The 22,624-nt window shown below is 50.0% G+C and overlaps 1 protein-coding gene across 4 annotated transcripts in view; it reads right to left on the minus strand.

The window, feature by feature from the left end:
* Positions 1-19,402, minus strand: part of LOC122899408 (type II inositol 1,4,5-trisphosphate 5-phosphatase) — a 47,112-nt gene extending 27,710 nt beyond the window's left edge. The window contains exons 1-7 of one of the 4 annotated variants that reach the window (XM_044237076.1): positions 19,321-19,402; positions 18,523-18,605; positions 18,042-18,136; positions 16,843-16,940; positions 16,698-16,727; positions 15,765-15,875; positions 11,107-11,247 (exon numbers count right to left, since the gene is read on the minus strand). In XM_044237076.1, coding sequence (XP_044093011.1) covers positions 11,107-11,247; positions 15,765-15,875; positions 16,698-16,727; positions 16,843-16,940; positions 18,042-18,136; positions 18,523-18,579 — 532 coding nt within the window. In that variant the 5' untranslated portion in view covers positions 18,580-18,605; positions 19,321-19,402. Of the gene's footprint in view, positions 1-10,861; positions 10,945-11,106; positions 11,248-15,764; positions 15,876-16,697; positions 16,728-16,842; positions 16,941-18,041; positions 18,137-18,522; positions 18,606-19,320 lie in introns of those variants that run through there. The other 3 variants (XM_044237079.1, XM_044237078.1, XM_044237077.1) reach the window with 3 other exon arrangements.
* Between the last annotated feature and the right edge of the window lie 3,222 nt (positions 19,403-22,624).

A 22,624-nucleotide genomic window follows, 5' to 3' on the forward strand; every position in this document is an offset into this window, starting at 1 on the left:
ATAACTTCTATCACCCGTGCAATAAACCCCAAACCTCAGAGTATTACATACAAAGACCTTTGTAATCAGCCCAGACTCCCTTTCCAGCCCCATCTCCTGCCATCCTCCCCCAAACGAGTCACAGCAAAACGACTTCTCTCTTTGCATGCTGCCTCCTCACCCACACCCCCGACCCTAATCACCGCCCAATCCCACCACCACGGGGTGAGTTTCAGTCATCCTTGCAGACCCGGCTCGGGATTCACCTCCTTCAAAAGGTCTTCTCTGGCCCTCGTATCTTCACACACCCAGGGTTTGCCCTGGCAAGGGATTTGTCATAACAGAACAAAAACTGTTTAACTCCTTCTGCCTCCCTTCTTCAGCTAGACTACAAGCTTCCCGGGCGCAGGAATTGCTTTTTCTCTGTGGCCCTCGGCTCACCACAGTTTATGGAACATATCAGGCAGCCAGTAGACACACGTTGAACAAACAGCCACAGGGCAGAGAGCAAGTTCAGCATTATTTCTGGTTATTTGTTTATTTATTTATTTTTATTTAAATTCAATTTTGTTTTTAATTAAAGATTTCTATTTGTTTGAGAGAGAGAGAGCAGAGTGAGAGAGAGAACACAAGCAAGGGGTGTGGCAGGCAGAGGGAGAGGGAGAAGCAGACTCCCCCCTGAGCAGGGAGCCCGACTGGGTCTCAATCCCAGGACCCTGCGATCGTGACCTGAGCCAAAGGCAGCAGACGCTTAACCGAGCCACCCAAGTGCCCCTGGGTGCTTTCCTGATGACCATCTTTCACACCTACAAGTGACACCATGTCCCTGAAGAGCCTACGGAGGAAGTAGGTCAACCATAGTAACAGCTTGATCTGGTGTATAAAACTGCAAAAGTGTTGTTCTTCTTGCAAATTCTGTGCATTGCACTGCACAGCTTAGAAACACACCCCCTCTCCCATATGTGGCTAAACAGATGACAATGCCCCTGGAGGCCCCTTCCTTAGCCCAAGCAGCAACAGAGCCTAAAACAGGTCCCCCAATTCCTGATCTGAAACCCAAATTCCAGGTGACCTTGGAATTCGTAATTCGGGGGATTTTATTAATTTATTTATTTTAGATTTTTTACTTATTTATTTGACACAGAGAGAGAGAGAGAGACAGAGAGAGTGCACTAGTTGGGGGCAGGGAGAAGGAGAAGCAGGTTCCTCATGGAGCAGGGACCCCAATGCAGGATGCGATCCCAGGACCCTGGGATCATGACCTGAACCGAAGGCAGATGCTCAACCGATTGAGCCAGCCAGGTACCCCATCATTTGGGGGACTTTGGAAAGCTAATATGTTACCTACGCTGCCTATAATACAATACCCCCAGCAGAGTCTGAGGCGACACCAAGGAATCGAGCACTTTAATTCCACAATGCAACCTAGGAGTAGTCATACGAGGTGGGATAAAGAAAGCCTATAAATAGCCTCATGTCAGTCCAAGCAAGTCTTATTGCCAAACTGAGCTTGGGCCAAACTTGCAAAAAAAAAATTTTCAGTCTTTGGAGCTCTTAGGACTTCAGAACTGCTGATAAGGGAATGAAGATGGTAGTTAAGGGCATGCATGGCCTGACAAAGCTACACACATCAGAAAGGAATAGAGTATATGTATGTGCACACATAAAACAGGCTTATAAATATACCTATACATTTTACAGACATACATGTACACACATTGGAGAGCCTGGAAGGGGAGAAACCAAAGGGTCGAGAGTTGTCATTTCTCCGAGGTAGGACTTCGTTTGCTTTTTGCTTATAGGCACTTTCAAAGTTAGCTACGATGTGTATTTTATTTATATACATCTATCACAGGCTTTGAAATTGAAGACCCAGATTCCATTTTGGACTCTGCCAGTCATTAGCTCTATGACTCTGGGCAGGTCACTAACTTCTAGTCACTAACTTCAAGTCACTAACTTCTCTAAGCTTAGGCTCCTCCACTGACCAGAGATAACAGTGTATCTGCCCTCTATGGTTGCCATCTTCTCTTCCTATGGTTAACTAGAGCCTCTTCCTCCCTGCAAGGCCAAAAAGAGCTCTAGAAGCCAAACCAGACCTACTGAAGGCCCAATCTTCAAAACCAAGACAGGAGGCAAGGTCTCAATGCCAATGTCTTGTGGCCAGGCCTATCACTGACCTGGGGAGGGGGATTTTTTCTCAAACAGGACATCACAGGAGGAAAAAACAGTAAATTCAAACCCAAATCCAAGTACCAAACTTCTTTCCAGAATTGTATATGAGGCAGCAACATTTTTTCTTTCTTTTTTCTTTTTCCCCAGCAACATTATTTCTTAATTCGGTTGCCCCTTCTATCTCCCCCTCTTGCTCCATTTCCTCCTAGAAGTCCCCTAGTTATCTGGAAGTACTCCCCAAGATCTAGACCAGCACAGTCCGACAGAACTTCCCGTGATGGCAGGAATGTTCTGCAACTTCACTGCCTGAAACAATAGCCACTAGCCACACTGAAACACTTGAAATGTTCAGAGAGAGAATGAGAAACTGGATTTTTATCTTATTTACCTAAATGAAATGTAAATAGCCACGTGTGGCTGCCAGAGAAAGTCGTGCAGATGGTCGCGCTCCTTCTCTTCCACGAGAATCCTCAATCATCACAGTCCACTCCGGACGGAGCTGTCCAGCTCTGCCTGAGCGCAGTCCTGTCACCGTCTACATCTCCACCCGATGTCCTATGTTGTCCCAGGGAAAGCGGTCATTGGACTGCTTGACCCTCTCTCCCTGAGCTATCCCTTGTCACCTGCACCTGCCCTGTCCCCACCAGCCCAGTGGGGATACAATCCTGCCATCCACTCAACCCCCTCGCTCAACCCTCTCACTGGGCCCCCAGAGCTGATGGCCTCGTTCCTAAGGCTGCCTTCTCCCAGGCCAACCTCTCCTCAACTTGTCACCGCAAGAGCTCCCACTACAGGATCTTCTCCCTTCTCCCTACCCAGCTTTGTGTCTGGAGGTGGCCAGACTGAATTCTGGTTTCCTGTCTCTCTGCTCCAAAGCTTTCAGTGCTGCACTGCTGCCTGCAGGTTAAGATACAAACTGGTTGGACTAGCAGATGAGGCCCTTTACAAACTGGCCCTCCTCCCCAGCTCACGGCTCCACCACTTAGAAACAGCCCCATCAAAACAGCCACAACGGCCAGGTTATACCGCCAGGTTCATTGTGTAAGCCACCCTCACACCTGCCTCTAGAGTGAAGCCCCTCTCCCTCACATGGCCCACTCCCACTGCCATGCCAGTCCCGGGTCTCATTTCTCCGACGTCTTGAGACCTTCTTGTCCATAGAACTTGTGTGGCCTTCTAAGAGAAATTAGAGTGTTTGGGGAAAGAAGTCTTGGGCTTTAGAATAAAACAGCCCTGGCTTTGTCACTGACTCCATTCATTACCTTGTATGAAACCTCAAGCAAGTTACTTAATTTGTTTCCTTATTTGAAAATGCAGATGAGACCACCGAACTTACAGAGAAGCCAAAGGAATAACCAAATGAAATCTAACTGGGTCAAGAGCCTAGCACAATGCTTGGTACACAGCAGACGAGCAGAAACAGTTAGTGCTTTTCCCTCTCCCACTTGCCCCCACAACACTCCTAATCCCCCACTGCCCTGATCATAAAGCCTACCATTTATCAAGTACCCTCTAATTGCCATGGATTCTCCTAAGTGCTTCTCTGTTATTTCCAATTATTGGCTTCTTTTTGCAAATAAGGATACTGAGGCCCACAGCAGAGAGCAGACACACCCAAGGACACAGAACCAAGCCAGTAAATGGCACAAGTGACATTAAAGCCCAGATCTGCCTGCCTCCAGTCTCCCCCTCTGCAAGCACGAGCACAACATCTTCGATGAAACTGCCAACTTGCAGAGGTGAGCTCTCTATGAGTCTGTCTGGATAGCAACGCAAAAGTACTACTATGGTGTCCACTGTCCACCGGGTGTGTGGGTGTGTGGCTGTTAGTGCTGGGTGGAGGCCATGCCCTACCCTTGCTGAGCATCTACCAGAGAGGTCTGGGAGGACCCTTCCTATCTTCTCAGCTACTGGCCTTCGCATTCCTTTTCCAGCACACTAGAAGAACCGGCAAAACCATGGGAGAAAAATACCTCACGATTCAAACTGTCAGCAGTGAGTGAGCTGGTTCAGTTCTTATCAGTGACACTGCACTGCGTACACAGGGGGCCATGCTGTGTACTGTCACAGCCTACAACAGCAACACATAGTGGCAAGGGATACACTCAGCTGGTGTGCCTGGGTGGCTCAGTAGGTTAAGCCTCTGCGTTTGGCTCAGGTGGTGGTCTCAGGGTCCTGGATTGAGCCCTGCTGAGCAGGGAGCCTGCGTCCCCCCCCCGGCCTCTGCCTGCCTCTCTGCCTACTTGTGATCTCTCTCCTGTCTAATACATAAATAAAATCTTAAAAAAGAGAGAGAGAGAGAGAGATACACTCAACTGACAGGAAGATAAACAGATCCAGATCCAACTACCCAGAATCCAAGTCAAGGCTGTGTTAATGATGACAGTGATAGAACCACTATCGTGAATGATATTAATAGCAAATACTCAGGGCTTACTACATGCCAGGCATGGCTTTAAATGCTCTCCATTTATTTAATCTTCACAGCTACTCCAGCAGTAAGTGCTATTATTATCTGCACTTTACAGACCAGAAAGTAAATACAAAGATCTTCAGTAACTTGCCCCAGAACACAGAAATAATAAATGGCACAGCCAGGAGTCAAACCCAGGGAATCTGGGTCCAGGGTTTGTGCTTTTAACCAGTAAACTATATTAACTATCAGAAAAACGTGAAGTTCAGAAAACATTTCTGGCAAAAGAAATAATTTCAGTACAATGATATGGCATTATGATATCCTCAGAAAAAAGGAATAATAAGTAGGATAAACAAGTAGGAAGGAAAAATTTCGTTTCAGAAGCATTAGGGGAGATGAAAGGATGAGGGCTCAAGCATTAGATTCAAACTGACAGCTGGAGTTCTGTTCTAAAGTCTGTCACTGACCCGTGAGTGATCACAGGCATGTTACCTACCCTCTCTGAGTCTCAATCTCTCCATCTGAGAAATGAATATCCTCTTACTGTACTTTTATGGCACATGTGAGACCCACAGTCCCATAGTAAGCATTTAATAAGTGGTAACTGAAAATAATAATAGTTCACATACATTTTTATAAACAAATTTTTCTTTTAAAGGATTTGTTAGTAATACATATATACTAGTAATATATAGCCAAGGTGTTAAGACTTTGAATGCCATGTAGAGCTTGGATTTTATTCTATGATAAACGGGAGCTAGAGGACGCCTGGCTGGCTGTAGGAAGAGCAGGCGACTCCTGATCTTGGGGTCCTGAGTTTGAGCTTCATGTGGGGCATGGAGTCTATTAAAAAAAAAAAAAGGTGGGAGGAGCTATGTAAATAGCACACAAAGCAGGAAGTCTTGGAGAAAAGCCTGTAACACAGGGCACCCAGCATTACAAACAATGGAAAGAATCAATTTTTCCTATTTCAGCCTAGCCACCACCCAAACAGTTCTGTTACTTTATTAAAAGTTGAATAACTAGGGGCACCTGGGTGGCTCAGTGGGTTAAAGCCTTTGCCTTCAGCTCGGGTCATGATCCAGGTGTCCTGGGATCGAGCCCCGCATCAGGCTGTCTGCCTGCCTCTCTGCCTACTTGTGATCTCTGTCTGTCAAATAAATAAATAAAATCTTTAGAAAAAAAAAAAAGTTGAATAACTATGCTTCTTCATTTTCTCTTCTTTTCTTTTCTCCCTTTAGAGATCTCTAAAAACATATCCTGTGTCCTACAAACCGACAAGCCCTGTATTCAAGCTCCAATCTGTACCCTGTGCAAATCCGACTTGGGTTGGCAAGGGCTAACCATGACCAGTTCAGCTTTCTTTCTTTCTTTTCCTTCTTTTTTTTTTTTTTTAATATTTTATTTATTTATTTGACAGAGAGATAGAGAGCACAAGTAGGCAGAGCCACAGGCAGAGGGAGAGAGAGAAGCAGGCTTCCCACTGAGCAGGGAGCTCAATCCCAAGACCTTGGGATCGTGACCTGAGCCAAAGGCAGATGCCTAACTGAATGAGCCACCCAGGCGCCCCCCAGTTCAGCTTTCAAGGAGGAAGACTCCAGTGCAACCACTTCACAGCAATACGTTATAGTGGTGACAGACCACTGGACAGATGACGTAACTTTTTCCCTCCAGGCTCTCCTTTCGCTGGACCTTCTGTGAACTGTCTGGGTCTGGCCATACAGCTAAAAGAGAAGTGGCAAGACCAAACCAGGAAGGGAGGGAAGAGGAGTTCAGGGCATGCTCAGAGAGGAAGGGGGCAGGAGCTGCTCACGTGACTAAGCACTTCAAGGGATGAACTGCCTGGGTCGCTATAGCTCAAAGTCACAGACATTTTTTGAGTACCTACTGATGTGCAAGGCTGAATCTGGCTGGCATTTGGGGGGGGGGGGAGGATGCAAAAATGCTAAGAACAGCAAGTTCAAGCTTGTAAAAATGTAGCTGAACGATCAGTCAACAAAGATGAAAATGCAAAGGGCTTTATCCAAAAATTACAAGCAGTCAAGTTTGAAGAAGAGGAAATGAAGGTGAGGGGGGCAGATAAGACGAGATAAGATAACAGGGGGCTGAAGCCAGGCTGTGCAGGACTTGAACAGCCATGTGGACAAGAGGAAGTGGCAAAACACTCAAGTTCACATACAAAATAGTAGGGTATGATAAAATTTAGAGTCTAAGGAGATCCCTACGGAGAAGGCTTAAGGTTAGGAAGGCTTGTAGGGAAGCCACTGGGTTCATTCAGGTAAGAGGCTACTTATATGAACTATGGGATTAAAAATTTTTTTAATTTTCCAAAAAAAATTTTTTTTTTTTTAAGATTTTATTTTATTTATTTGAGAGAGAGAGACAGTGAGAGAGAGCATGAGCGAGGAGAAGGTCAGAGGGAGAAGCAGACTCCCCATGGAGCTGGGAGCCTGATGTGGGACTCGATCCTGAGACTCCAGGATCACGCCCTGAGCCGGAGGCAGTCGTTTAACCAACTGCGCCACCCAGGCGTCCCTAATTTTCCAAAATTTTTAATTGCAGAAAAAGAATGGATAGAATGTGGTTATTAGGAGAGGAGAGGGAAGAGTCCAGGATGACTGAGGTTTTTAGTGACTGTATTAACAGAAAGGAAACAGGAGGGAGAGCAGAAGAAAGATGATGATGAGTGGTTACCTGAAAGAAACCAGCCTAGGATAGGCCCTGAAGAGAGCAGCCAGTTTCTAAGCTCTGGGAAGTGCGCATTTGCAATTCCTGAATGTGTTTCCCAAAAGGAAGCACCTCTAAATAATTCAGAGTTTCTCTCCCTCCCTCTTCCTCTGACCCTCTCCTCAAATAAATAAATATTTATAAGTAAATAAACAAAGGGACGCCTGAGTGTCTCAGTCGGTAAAGCATCTAACTTTGGCTCAGGTCATGATCTCGGGGGTCCTGGGACTCCCTACTCAACAGGGAGTCTGCTTCTCCCTCTCCCTCTGCCTGCTGCTCCCCTGCTAATGCTCTCTCTGTGTCAAATAAATAAACAAAATCTTTAAATAAATTAACTAAATAATTCAGAGGTAACCTTTTAAGAGACAAACATTTACTCTCCTTGTATAGATGGAAGAAAGGAAAATCAAGAGACACAGCTAATATTATACCAAGGTGAAATAAGGAAAATAAATATTAAAATATCCAGGCCACTTAGCCACACACATTGTTCAAATCCTCATCATTCATCCAGCTTCTGCCACCTTCGGCTAGCCTAAGCATCATCGCTGGTAAAGCCTACAAATTTGTTACAGTATATTTTAAGCAGCAAAGAAAACATGCAAGTCAGCTAACTTTTATGTTCCAACACTGTCTTCCCTCTAATAAATATTGATGCCTCTCTTCCTGAACCTTCAGTCCCTGAGGAATTTTCTGTGCAGAGCTCTACTTCTAAGTGAATGTTTGTGGGTCACTTCTCTTGCTCTAGACTCCCACTGTAGAATTCCAACAGAAACTGTTTTCTGAGGGAAAGAAAAGTAGGGGTGGGGGGGCTCTCCTGTTCTGGAAAAGAACATGAGGTTAAATGGGACAAAGAGGGAAAATAGAGAAGGGAACAACAAAAGAAGGAAGAAAAAAGAGCACAGTTCTCTTTTGTTTAAAGAAACAAGGTGATTCAAACTCATTTGCTTAGAAGCCAGTGGAGCTTCCCACAAAGGCACAGAGAGAGAGGATGGGCGATATTCCCACCTGCAGAAACATCTAAGAGAATCCCTTTTCTCCACGCTAAAAGGATATGTTGGTCACAGAGATTTTACTTACTGAGAGGGGTTGGGGTGAGGGAACTGACCATCCCAGGGGTTATTTTTCCAACATTCTCTCTGGCTTCTACCCTAGTGATCTAGGTTACCCTTTAGGCTTGCCCTGAGATATAAATAGCATTCATTTCCTTTCTCAGGCCAGACAGACTTTAATGCTTTGTTTCCTGGGTCCAGGGGAAAAAATACTCACAGCACATCTCATTTGCAATCTGAGTTACTACAAAGCTGCCTCATTTTGAATCAACCATGGAAATAAGAAAACCACTTCAAAAGACCAAAATTTGTTTGTTATTACCACTTTGTTAAATCAGCCCAGAAGAGCCCCTATGGCACGTCTGAGTAGTTCTTTCCCTTTCTAGCGCATACCTTAGAATCTTCCAGAACACAGCTCCAGGTCTTTGCATGTGCCCAGGATGAAATGCAGGTGAATGTTTTACAGAAGGACAGTGATGAGTGCAGAGGCCTATGCAGGATACCCCAAGGAGCTTTCTGGATAAAAGCACCTTCTTGCTGGATAGAACTAAGAAGGCATTTGTCCTTATTCCTTTTTATGAAAAAGCTCCATCAAGAACAAATAAGTGAAGCAGAAAAGTCCCCACCTGTGATGGCTACTTGTCTGAGGCCAGTGCAATTTCTTAGCCCAAGAGAATCAGATGAACAGGCTACCACTCCACCTGCAGCCCACATTTCAGCAACACATCTGTCAGACCTCTCTGTTAGACCGTCAGCTCCTTGAGGGAGCCCTGTTTCTTCTGAAGTGCCTCTTGAGTAGCATTTTTAAAGCAGCCTTTTGCCTCAGGTTGGTTCCTCAGGCTATCAGGAAGTGGATATTTTGATCATATGCATATCGGAAGAATCCAATCCACTACCTGTTTCTCTTGGGGCCCCCAGCTATCCAGAACATCCAGAGGAGGCCCAAAGAGGGATTCTCCTCTGAGGCCAGAGCAACTCTGGAAACAGAGACGAGAGATAGAACTAGGGGCTTGGTGTTCTCTTACCAATCTTACCATGAGCAACTTAGCAATTAATCGCATAACCCCACTTACTGTAGGTACAAAGATGGGGCCAAGTCATTTTAAACCAAAAATAAAACCAAAACCATGACAATAATTCCTCACCAGCATGTGACTAGGTTTTGTTCTGTGAATGGAAATGAAAGATTCTGAGATCCCTGCACATTTATCACCCATGGGCGGACAAGCTGCCTTCAGAGCTGTCCGGACTTCTGGAAGACCTCTCTCCACTTAGGGAATGAAGCACTGCAGCAACCTGGCGCTGGCCAAGAACACACGACCCACCCCCTTCCGTGGCCACTGGGCCTGTTCTCAGTTGTAGGCTCTCACCAGCCCCAGCACCACAGCCCAGAATGTCATGGGAACTGAAGCAACAGCCCTCTCCAGAGCAGTAGTTCAAGTGAGACGAGAGAAGCCCAAGAAGGATGCAAACTGTCGGCACCCTCAGGTGCCTCAACCGCGCCTGGTGGCAGCTGCAATGAAGGAAAAGCATAAGCACTAAGGAAGTCCTTTGCTCACCCAATTTCCTCTCATTTTACAAACTTTGTGCAACATGTTATCCCCACCCAGCCCCTCATAGTTTCCAAGCCTTATAAGAGCAAGTGGAGTGCTGGCCACATTTACACAGCTACTTGACAGGCTCTTCATCTTTCGCAAATGGCTGAGAAAAGGGGCACGAATGGGTACCAATGGTCATGCCAGAGCTCACACGTAACTGGTGCCGCATGGGCACACCCAGGAGAAAAACATACCAGAGGGCCCTTGCAGAAAATCCAGAAGCTGGTCAGAAAATCCAGGTCTGCAGGTCCTCCCAAAGCACCAGACTGACGCACACTTCAGCCCTGGGCCTCTCGCTTTCCAAAAGACTACCTCCTGCTCAACAATTGGCCTTTTGTGCTGCACAACATTCCCCAGTAAGGGCTCGGTTTAAAGAATCTAGTCCCTTTCACCTGGCCTCCAGTCCCAGGGTAGGCAGGGCTCTCTGGGACTCCAGATCTGTGCACACCCCCATCGATCACCCCCATCTATCTTCGGGCGAGCCAATGACGGACAGGAGAACCGGGAAGCCCCAATACACATACCCTTCCTCGCCCAAAGGAAAGCACCGTCATGGCGAGCGCACCCCCAACACAAGCCAAACACGCAAGGTCAGAATGGAGAAACTGAGGCTCAGAGAGGGGCAGCGACCGGCCCCAGGTCACACAGCGAGTCAGGAACGGAGCTTTACTACAACCCCAGCCTCCGGATCCCTAAGTACCACACAGCCCTCCGCCTGCCCTCAACCACGCCGGCGAAGAATAATATCCCCACGGAACTTCAGTCCCAGCGTCCCCGCCTCCGAAGGACCAGGACCTTGGTCTTTGCCCAGTGCGTCCACCGGCCAAACCGCAGACCGTGCGCGCCCGAGGCCCGGGCCCGTCGCCCCTCCCCGCCCCGAGCCCCAGCCCAGCTACCCACAGCCCGCCAAAGACCTGCAGAGTCGCGCTCTCGAGAGCCGGCGGCGGCGGACATTTCCCTGCCTGCTTCTTCAAGCTCTTCATCACGCCGCCCGCACCGCCCCACCCGCTCCGCCCTCAGAGGGGCCCACCCCGCTTGTCACCTCCGCCAATCGAAGGCCGATCTTTTCCATAGCCCCGCCCCTAAACAGGAAAAAGTGCCCGCCCCCATAGCCGCATCTCCTCCAATCCCTACCAGCCGTTTCGAGACGGATACCTGCCTCCGCCAATTCCGGCGAACCGCGGCGCGGTACCTGGAGGCGAGTTCCAACCGAATGGCGTGGGCGGCTCAAACTCCGGCCGGGTGCACCTGTATCCAGACAGCCACAGGAACTCAGGATCTGGAGTCGCAGGGTCGAAACCTGTGGCGGGAATATGGAGGGAATGCTGAGGCATGGGCTTGAAGGGCCTGTTTCACCTCTGCATGACTGTATTCCGGTGAACAAGTCGCTCAGCCTCCCGGGAGGGTCCCTAAGCCCGCTTCCCGGCGCAGTCGGTGCGTTTCAGATTCAAATGCAATAATAAATGTGAAAACAAAAGAAACCTTCCAGGCTAGACCCGCACCACTATGTGCCAATGCCTGCGCTTCCCTTTGTGTTACTCCTTATCCTCACAACTAACTTCAGGAGGTAGGGAACTATTACGCCATGGCAGCTGAACTCAGAGAGTCTAAGGTCAGGCAGTGGGAATTCAAATAGCTGTCAGTAGTAGGGAGCGGGTAGGGTGCTTTAATGGCCCATAATCTCCCTCAGCGACTTGTAAACTACTCCAAATAAACACACACTCTAAGTGAAAGGAGCGTGCTAGCTCTGGGATGTGCCTTCAAGACAAGGCCTCTCAATGACAAGCTTCTGGTTCCCGCTTAATCAGACTGCCACTCCTTCCTAGAAAATTTTGAGTGGTTCTGTCTCTCACTCAAAACCAGTTCTGTCTCAGCCCCAAATGCTTTTGTCTCCTATGCGCTTTTGCTGGTCTTGTAAAACTGCACAAACCTGACCGAACTGAATTGGATTTGCAAGAGCATCATAATTGAAGACATTTGGGTTCCAGGCCTCAGTGTGGCACTGCCAGACACAGCTTTTAAATTCTTTTCAGCATTTACATACTGTTAACCCATCCTGCACCTCATCTGATCCTCACAAAACTCTTGGAATAGTCGGGAAGGGAGGTTCATATCTCCACTGTACAAATGATAAAGTCAAGGCCTAAAGAAATAAAACATACTGTTCACATTCACGACTAGGAAGTAGCGGAGCTGGGATCTGAACTGAAATTTCTGGACCCCGTGGGCATGAGTTAGAACCTGGGGTTGCAAATCTCATCATAGTACTTCCATCGATTAATGAGCTTAGGTAAGTTATTTACCTTCTCTATGTCAGTTTACTCATCTGTAAAACAGGGTATCTACTCTTCAGCATTGCTCAAAGAAAGAACAGGAGAATGTGGTTGGTGTGCGTTGTCTAGATGTCTAGGAAAATATCTGGGACATAGTAGGTGTTCATTTCATTAGCTGCTTCTTTTCCCTAGCTGTGGTTTCTTGACCAAGGTAGTTCCACTCCCTGGCCTTTTGTGCTGCCCATTATCCACCAAGAACTGGGTGGAGAAAACCTATCTCCTTTCACCTTTCACCTCAGACCTCATCCTGGACTCCAGTCCCGTTATCTGTCAAATGCAAGGGTTGGGCTTGTAGACAGACACCCAAGAGCTTTCAGCAATGAGAGTCCCCTCTTCTCTGGGCCCCCTCCCTGAGGAAGTCCCACATGGGATGACTGCTCAGAGAAGAAATTGATTCAGTGCAGGTTCCTGCTGGTTGTCCCAAGTGTGGGCCCCAGAAGGCTGAACAGGGAAGATAGTGGATAGACACACACTTAAGCCTTAAAAGGGAAGTCGTCCTCGACTCCTCTCTCTCCATCTTCACGCCGGCCTCAATTTCTATTCTTGCATTCAACATATATCCATGAAGGATCTACCAAGTGCCAAGCACTGTTCCAAACACTGGGGGGTAAATTTGTGAACACAACTCAAACTCATTCCCCCTGGGGGGAACCTTCATTCCTTTCAGTCTGAACTCTCCAGGGCACACTTTGCTCCCTGTCCCATTACCAGGCCCTAGCCTAAGCCTCAGTTTTGTTTGTTTGGTTTTTTTCTTTTAAGATTTATTTATGGGGGGAGGAGGGAAAGAGGGAGAGAGAATCTTAAGCAGTCTCCCTGCTGAGCATGGAGCCCAACATGGGGCTTGTATCCCTACCAGCCCCGAGATCATGACCAGAGTTGAAACCAACATCCAGGCACTCAAGTGAACCGGGCTATCAGGCGCCCCTCCCAGCCTAAGTTTTTTACTCCTGAACCCCTGCAATACACTTCCGTTGACCTCCCTGCTCTCCCCTTCAGCACCAGTTTTCCAGGAAATGGGCACATTTTCCTACATGCAAATCCTACCTTGCCATTCCTTTGTTTAAAACTCCTACAGCTCCCACAAAGCTGTAGGGCAAAGTCCAAGGTCTTTGCTGGTTAGTTAAAACCCTTCCCTGAGCTGTCTGTGCTGGCCTCTCTGGCTCAGCTTCCCTCCACACCCTCCTACCCCACATTTGATCCCACCCAACAACCTTCTCTTGCCTCAGACAGCCCTTTCCCCCTTGTTGCCTGCCTGGGAAAAACCTCATTCACCTTTCCGCTCTCAGCTTACACGTCACCTCCCCAACAAAGTTTTTCTTCATGGAGCCGTTCATATGGGATACAGTGGCGTGAGCTTAGGAAGCACTCGTAAAAGATTCTGCATCAAATCACAAGAGCTCGGGGCACCTGGGTGGCTCAGTACGTTAAGTATCTGACTTGGGTCATGATGTCAGGGTCATGGATTGAGCCCACATGGAGCCCTGCATCAGGCTTTGTGCTCAATGGGGAGTCAGCTGCCCCTTGTGTCTCTACCTCTGCTCCTCCTTTCCCCCTGCTCGTGTTCTCCTTCTGTCTCTCTCTCTCAAATAATAAATATTGAAAACAAGCAAACAAAACCCATAAAGAGCTCAAGCTCTGGAGAAGACTATCTAGTCCTGTCTAATCCTGACTCCATGGTTTACCAGCTGTGACCTAAGACACCTCTCTGAGCCTCAGGTGCCCAATCTGTAAAATGGAGGCATTGCTAACCCCTGCCTTGTAAGGCAGTGGTAAGGAAAATGGTGTAATGCATGAAAAGGTTCGAACACATGCATCAACAGTGGATGTTGGCTAAGTTATGGACCCTCTCCTACAGAAAGATGAACCGGTTTCTGAGCTCCAACTATTTATGCTATTATGCTATTTAATTCTCATACTTCATGAGGGAGATATTCTTGATATACACAAGTCTACAAGTCAAGGTTCAGACAGGTAAGGTGGTTTGCCCCATAGTCACACACTAGCTAGGATCCGCAAAGATAGGTTTCAAAGGCAAGGGGCTGTGTAGCTTCAAGGTCCGTGCTCTTTGCTATTAACTATTATGATCCCTCCTACAGGATGGCACAACAGATAGCGGACTGGACTTCTAATTACCCCTCCTACATCTACTACTGATAACCATAATATGAGTTATCCATATTAGTTGAAGCTTTGGAGACAAATTCCCCCTGCTCGTAGGGTAAACTTTAAACCCCTTAACCAGGGGGGCGCCTGGGTGGCTCAGTGGGTTGAAGCCTCTGCCTTCGGGTTGGGTCATGGTCCCAGGGTCCTGAGATTGAGCCCCACATTGGGCTCTCTGCTCAGTGGGGAGCCTGCTTCCTTCTCCCTCTGTGCCTGCCTCTCTGCCTACTTTGTGGTCTCTGTCTTTCAAATAAGTAAATAAATCTTTAAAACAACAACAACAAAACCTTTAACCAGGCATTCAAGGCTCGTAATTTTGTTTCTACTTCCTTTTCCCACGTATGCCAGGTTGCACCCAAAGCCAGTCTCCTGGGGCACCTGGGTGGCTCAGTGGGTTGAGCCTATGCCTTCTGCTCAGGTCATGATCTCAAGGTCCTGGGATTGAGCTCCACATTGGGCTCTCTGCTCAGCAGGCAGCCTGCTTCCCCACCCCCGGCCCCTGCCTGCCTCTCCACCTACTTGTGATCTCTCTCTCTGTCAAATAAATAAATAAAAACTTTTTAAAAAAAATAAATAAATAAAAGCCAGTCTCCTTCCTGGCGTACCATGTAGCTAAGTTGGAACCCCCTGGACGGTCAGTGTCTGTGGTGAGACCATGATGGAAGGAGGCGTCCCCCACCCCATTCCACAGAGACAAGGTGTGTGGCTGGAAAGGAAACAAGTAACAGTATCGGTAACACCTAAGGCCAGCACCTGGTGGCTGGGATTTGCATGTTCTGTGGCTAATCCTCTGTTCTGTACAAACTCTCCTTTCCCTGCCTGGCTGAAATCCTGCTCTAAACAAATTTTTCCCCAGAAACCATGAACCTCTCACTGCTAAGCCAAAGCTAGACTCGTTCCTCAACTGCAGTGGGAGAGAGAGCAGGGTTCAAGGGCAGGAGAGCCCACGTACCCAACCTCTCTTGGTTCCAGCTGTGGTTGCCAGAGAGAGGGAAGATGGGTCTCTAGAAGCTTCTGAACCGCCAACTTGTAAGAGATTCTGCATCAGAATCACAGCCTTCCCTGTGCAGGCCCTGCCCAGAGCCAGGAGGACAAAGAGGACTGTGCTGGATGTAAAACTAGGGTCTGGAAATGGGAAACCAGAAATGCAAACACATGTTTGGTTCGTGGCCTGAGGGCACTCTGGCCTCCTGCCAGCAACTTTGAGAAGGCACAGAAACTGTGGAGTATGGGGCCAAAGGGTGGAAAGTCAACTGGCAGCAAGTAGGTCAGTGCCCAGCCAACGCCCCCCACCCCACCCCAGAGAACCTGGGGTCTTACCTACCTGGACAGGCCTTGGCAACTTCTTGGAGGAACATCCTGGTGTGTGAACCGAAGGGCAGCAGGAACACGAGGCTGAGCTCCGCCGTGTCCAGCTGGACGGTCACATCTGAGCCTACACAGGGGAGGTGGAAATTGAGCCCTTGGCCTCTAGGAACCAAGGGCTAAGGCTGGAGGCCCCAAAATGGAAGAGAATCAGTCCCCCAAGATCCCAAATCTCCTTTGGCCTGTAAGCAGTTCACCCATACGAAGTTACTTAATTTCTCTCGGCCTCCATTACCTCGTCTATAAACTAGGGATGTCAACAGTAATAACCTCACAGAGTTGTGAGGAAAGCAGCCTGTGATGCCTGTGAAGCTCCTAGCACAGTGCCTGGCACAAGAAAACCAGCGATTAGATGTTCATATCCTGTTGTTCTTACCACTGCCCCCACTACTGCAGTCTAGCCAAGGAGATGAACATTAAACAGATTCACAGTGATAATTAAATCACCGTGAGTGCCACAGACCGGCGAAGATGAGAAAAAGGAACGGGTATGCATGAGGCTCAGACAATTTCAGGGGGCTCAACTCAACCTTCCTGGAGAAAGCCCAGTGTGGACTGAAGCCCGAAGGATGAGTTGGCTAAGTGAAAGGCAGGTGTGGGGTCCTTCAGGTGGAGGGTACAGCATGGGCAGGGGCTTGGTGGAGGTGGGGTAGGGGGTGGAGGGGGCGGGAGCGTGTCATGTTCACGGTGATGGAAGCCATCCAGAGGATTCCAAGCACAGCAAGGAGGAGGAAAATGGTGGAACCAGGCCAGAGAGGTGGACGGGCCTGATCCTGCAGCGTCCTGCTTGCCACAGGAAGGACATCACCATGCTCTTATTTTACACCATTCTTCTCTCTGCAGCTCCTCTACCCCCGTCCCAGCTGGGACTCACGCTGAAAGGACCACTCACCAAGAATGTAGAGTTCGCCATCTGGGGACACTGTGGGGAGGGAAAGCAAAAGCCCTTAGCCGTGGAGCACCCTAGCCCCTGCAAGGGCAGACATGACCCAGGGACCCAGAGGAGAGGGACTCATACCGCCCAGCCCCTGTAGCACCTTCTTCCAGCGTAAAATCCCGTGAGACTGGCACTATCTGGTCCAAAGAGACATCGTCCCCCGTAATGGCCATCCTCCGATGCGTATACAGGAAGAGACTAAGGGCAGGAAGCAGCAGTGAAGACGGGGCTCCCTAACTGTCCCTTAAGCCTTACGTGCTCACACTCCCTCCTTGGTCCCTAGGGTCGTGCTGGTGGTGCCCAGCGATGCATAGTCCTCATGCCCTCTCTGTCCATGGTGCCCATCAGAGACCACCATTCTATGGATAGGTCCTCGAAGCTGAACATGTCTCATCTGGGGGACGTCCCCTGCTTTGTGTGTAAAACACATGCGTGATCTAGCCATTGCCTGTGACAGCAACAGTACAACTTCAGCCGCCCCCTTCCCTCTCTGACCACAATTTTGCTATCTGCAAAGTGAGGGTGGTAGATTAGAAAATGTCTCATGCCTCTCCCTCCTGGCTCTGAGACCGTGAGGCTCACTTTCTGGCTCTGAGACCTTTGATAAGGAGTCTTCATTCTCTCTCTGCTTCTGTGTAATACGTAGGCATTAGTAGCAACATTTACTGGGTACTTTCTGTGTCCTTCACAGGGTCTGAGGACATGTTACGTGTACTGACCCACTCTAATCTTTAATCTGGACAAACTGAGGGACAGAGTTTGCTTGCTCCAGATCATGGGGCTCAGGGGCGTGGGTGGCTCATTCGATTAAGCGTCCCGACTCTTGATGTTGTGACCCTGAGCCACACTCGGGTCACACTCTCGGAGATAGAACCCTGAGTGGGGCTCCGTGTTGTGGAGCCTGTTTGAGATGCTCTCTTGCCCTCTCCCTCTGCCCCTCTCCCACCCCACTGGCTCGCATGCTCTCTCCCTAAAACAAAAAGAAAAAAAAGTCACGTGGCTCAGAAGTAATAAAACCTGGATTTGAATCCAGGCAGAAAGAGCATGCAGCTCAAGATCCGAGCAAGTACACGAAGTCATCTGTGCGTGAGGCGTTCCTTCATCAGACTGTTGAGGATTTTATAAGCTAATACACATGAAGGGCTTAGAATATAACGTTCAAAGTATTTAAATATCATTAGTATAATTAATCTCTAAGACTTAAGACTGGGCCCCAGAGGGATGGCTGAAGTCCAGCTGGAGGGTATGGTGAAGGATAACCCTGAGGCCTGACAGGCAAGGACCAAACCCCTCACTTACGCATGTTCCTGGCCACCTTGTTTCGGGCGGTGACGCACGAGTCCCAGGAGGCGGCTCTGTCTGCTGTCTCCCTCACACAGCACACCTTGTAGTGCCTGCTGCGTAGGGTCAAGGGAAACCAAAACAAAACCCGAGGCCAGGCCTCTGCCAGCCCAGCCCAGCCCAGCCCACCTTCCCTGCCTTTCCATCGCTCACCCAGATTCGCTGTGTGACCTTGGGTGAGTCACTTCACTTCTCTGATTCTTCCTCATCGGTGACATGGGGACTGATAACCCCCAATTAATAGTAGGTTGGGAGGATAACAGAGTATTTAAAGCACAGGGCAGAGTCCAGGACTGAGCAAGTACTTAGTAAATACTGGTTTCCTTCTCCCCGATGCCAGAGAGAGGGAGGAGAGCAGACAGATACATAGACAGGTCCGTTCCACTGCCCAGGGTCAGGGTGGGTGCTGGGGCTGGGAGCTCCGTGCTGGGAAGGATATGATGATGCAGTATTCCCCCTCAGCCAGGGTCTCCTGGATCGCCACAGACTGGTCCATGCTGAGCCCTGCTGGGCAGACACACCCTGGAGAGCAGCAGATAGGAGCCCCCTTTGGTCAACATGTTACCCAGGAGGTGATGGAGCTGCCGCAGAAGGCTGGGGGGCAGCCTTCCCTAAGAGGGGCCCTTGTAAAGGGAGAGGGTAGAGGAGGCCTGACCATCCTCTTCCTCCTCCTTAGATGGGCCTTTTAGTTTCCAGGGGGAGGGGCCATCTCATTGGCCCTGGAGGGATGTACAATTTGTTGTACCACCCTTTGTCTGGAAGGGCATCCAGTTGTTTCTGAGTGGGGTCCTGTCAACTAGTTGGAAGGTGGGCGTCTTTTCCCCTTACTGGAGAGGGAGACACAGTCCCACTGCCCCTGGGATAGAGCTCTGTCTCCCTTTGTGGGGAGCAGTAGTGGTCCTCTCTGGGAGGCACCTTTCTGGGAGGTGTCCATGGTGTGTCTGCATGGGTTTGGGGGGAAATGTCCTATTCCCAGGAAGGGAGGTGTCTCATCCTGGACAAGGACCCCAGTCCTGTTCCTCTTTCATTGGAGACAGGAAAAAACATCCCATTGCTCCTTGGTCCTCCCGCCCGCCCAGCAGGCCTCATTGCATCAGCCACAGGCCAGGGGGGTGTCCAGTAGTGACAGCCACAGGATAAGGGTCTCAGCCCTCAGTTTGCCCACTCCCTCCTGCCCAGCTCTGCCCTGGCTTCCCCGCTCCGCACCTGCTCCCAGCCCCCTACCATTGTCACCTACCTCCTGAGCTGTCACCGCTGGGTACGTGGGACACTGCGGCCCTGGCTGGCGAGGGACTACGTTTCCCAGTAGCCTTTGCGCCACAAGATGGTCAGCCAGCCTGCAAGTCCCAGCATGCCCGCACCAATCACAGGGGTGCTGGTGGGGGGGGGCTCACCCCCACCTCCACTCCCCACCCCCATTAACTCCTTAGGTCCTGGGCTATGCTGGGTTTCCCGTTCCGGAAGGTTTTCTTAATGACTGCTCTAACCTCTACCCCTGCCCTCTAAGTCTTGGGGCCAGAGCTCCCCGCCCAGGGCCGGGAAGGAAGACAGCCACGTCTTCCTTAAGGGAAAAAAAGAATGCATTTTCACTTTCTCCTCTATTACGTCCTTAATTCCTCTCTCCCCCGCTGGCCAGCTCTGGCCTCGACTGGAACGCTTTCTCCCCACAGAACTACCTTGTCCTAGCTTGAAGAACAGCACTGTTGAAGAACCATCGCCTCAGTTTCCCAGATGGAGAAACTGAAGATCAGAGAGGTTAAACAGCGTGACCAAAGCCCTGCAGCTAGCAAGTGGCAAAACTGGGCTCAGCTAAAGTCTCGCTCCAGCTTCCATGCATTGATCCTGCCACTCACTGCCACCTTTCCTCCTTTCTCTCTGTGTGCGTGATGTCTGTGCGTGACGTGTGTGTGATGGGAGCACCTGGTCCTGCCTGCCTCATGGGACTGCTGGAAGACCATGGATGTGAGTGTGCTTTGTAAAGGGGGTTACCCTGTTCCTGGGCACTGCCAGGAAGAGACCCAGAGACCCAATCCTCCTCCTTCTCCTTCTCCCCCACCTCTGGGAGGAGAGAGGACTTGGAAGGGAGTCCCTCAGCTCTCAAGACAGCCTATTACTCTCAAGCCTCCTCCCCTGATGTATGCACTTTCTCCTTTTGGGCCTTGATTTCTGCATCTAGGATAAGGAGTTTCCCCCAGATGGAAGAAAGGGGCCACCTCCGATATGGGAGTCCAGGACGAGTCTCTCACCCTGTTGGCTATGTCACTGTAAGCTGAAAGCTCCCTGAGGAGAGGGCTATGTCTTTTCCATATCACCCAGTGCGGTTTCTGGCACAGTTGGCCCGCAGACTGTGTTTACTGAGTCAGGGAATTAATGAATTGTCCTAATGAATACATCTTCTCTTAAGCTTTGACCCAAACGAAAGGGTCAGTCCTGGGGAAGGAGTGGCCACTGTGACCTCAAACCAGTGCCCCTTCTCTTTCACTAAGCTGAGAGTTGCTGCCCTAATGGCCAGTCCAACTCTACACATGGAAACAGCTTCCAGAAACAGATGGTGCCTTCTTCCCAGTCTCCTTTTGCCAGAAATCCACAACTCAAATGGACCTCAGGTTTATTTGAATTTGATTTCAAATTTATGTGGGGGATGAGGAGAAAGTGAATTGATTCAGACCCTTAGGGATAAAGCGGGTGGGGTCACCAGGAAAGTAGGGGAACCCCAATTCCTCCCCACTCTTAATGACAAAAGCTAGGGAAGAAGGTCTGGGAAAGGTGGATGGGGCCAGACTTTGGTGTCCTCCCATTTGATGGGGGTCAGGAGAGAGGTTCTGTTTTTCCAGACAAACTCCAGCCTCTCCCTGGAACTGGTGCTGAGGCCCTGCCCCCTTGGAGTGCACCAAGTTCAGGCCCAGGCCCTGGGAGGGAGAAGTGGGGATCCTGGAATCCAGGCTGTGGACTCCATCAAACCTTTTCACTAAAGATATAGCTGCAGTTATCCGAGCTGGGGTGGGACTGGGGGCTTGCAGGGACTATGGGGTCTTCTTAGCTGCTGCTTCTGGGTTCTGCTGGGTCCAGCTGGAGGAGTGGGAAGGGAGCAAGGCAGAGTGGAGGAGTAGCAGTATGGACCCAGCCAAGGCCCAGGGCAGGGGTCTCCTAGTGAAGATTCCCATCCAGTTGGAGGCAGTTGCCTGGGATTGAGGCTTGGCAGCACCCCTCCTAGCAGGGATGAACCACAGCCCTGGGACCCCCCAGAGGTCCCTGCCATGCAGGCTTGGCTGCAGCCCACAGTATGGCTTGAGCTGGACCAGTTGAGCTGCAAGAAAAGATGGGACCATTTATACTCCACTTGCCCCTGGCCCCCACTCACCGAGGCAGAAAGTGCTAAGTGGGTCATGTGTGGAGCTGAACCTCCCTGGTCCCCCAGCTCCCTCCCCACAAGGTCAACCAGCCAGGCCCCAGAGAACATACAGGGTGAGCAGAAACAAGGAAGCCTACCATGGAGACTTGGGAAATCCCAGCTGCTGCCCTGGATTTAGTATAACTCAGAGCTGAGAGGGACAAGCATGCTGGACCCCAGGCAGCCTAGCCCCCAGCAGGTCTAGCTCCAGCCAGATTCTTCAGCTGCTGACCTCCTCTGTGCAAGCAGGAGAAGAAAGGGCACAGTTTGAGGGAGGACAGCCCTGCAATCTTTGGAGTACTCCCAGTGCTCACGGAACAACCATCCAAACCCTCAGGGCCCAGGGTCAGAGCTTTCTGCCCTTCGAAGAAGTCCCTCCCTTGCAAGAGAAGGTGGCATAGGTTTTCCCCTGCAAGAGAAGGTGAAGGCAGGCTGAGAGGCTGGGAAGTCCATTCGGGCTGAACAGGGCGTGAATGTTGCACAGAAGCAAGGAGACTTCTTGCTTGTGTCTGTCCGTTGGTCCAAGCCCCCACTCTTTTCCTGGCCTCTGCCTCCCAGAGCAGGCAGGTGTGAAAGGGGCTCCCTCCCTAGTGGGAAGCAGCTTGTCCCTGGAATGGTCAAGTGGCCTAGCCCTGGAAGCCCAGCAGGGCTGCCTAGGCAAGTGTTGAGATACCTCCGCTGCAGGGGAGTATGGTGGTAACTGCTCTTTGAAGTCCCAGCCCCCACCCCAGAAATGGCTTACATTTGGGAGGGGGGCAGTCACAACCGCAAACTCCCCACTGTGCTGCCAGCTTGGACCAGCTTCCACGGAGCTTGTGGGAAGGGGAGTGCTGGTGGGGAGAGGGGGAAGGAGGGGCTGGGAGGGGTAAACTGGGGGGGGTGGAGCCCCAAAAGTATAAAGCTCAAACTTGGGGAGTGGTGAGGAGAGTAGATTCCAAAGGTAAGGAAGGGTCAGCCTGGCCAGGCTTAGAGGTTAGGGTGTTGCTAGAGGCTGAGGGTTGGTGAAAACTGAGCTCAGGCTCAAGGGCTTTTCAAAGAGTGGGTATCACATTTGGGGGCTCGTAGGTGGGCAAGGCTCAGAGCTCAAGGGGCCAGTGGGAGAAGTCAGAGCAGGGGCAATGGCTCTGGCCCCAGGCTGGTGGGGCTGCTC

The sequence above is a fragment of the Neovison vison genome, chromosome 2 (genome assembly GCF_020171115.1).
Source record: "Neovison vison isolate M4711 chromosome 2, ASM_NN_V1, whole genome shotgun sequence".
NCBI classification, from domain to species: domain Eukaryota; kingdom Metazoa; phylum Chordata; class Mammalia; order Carnivora; family Mustelidae; genus Neogale; species Neogale vison.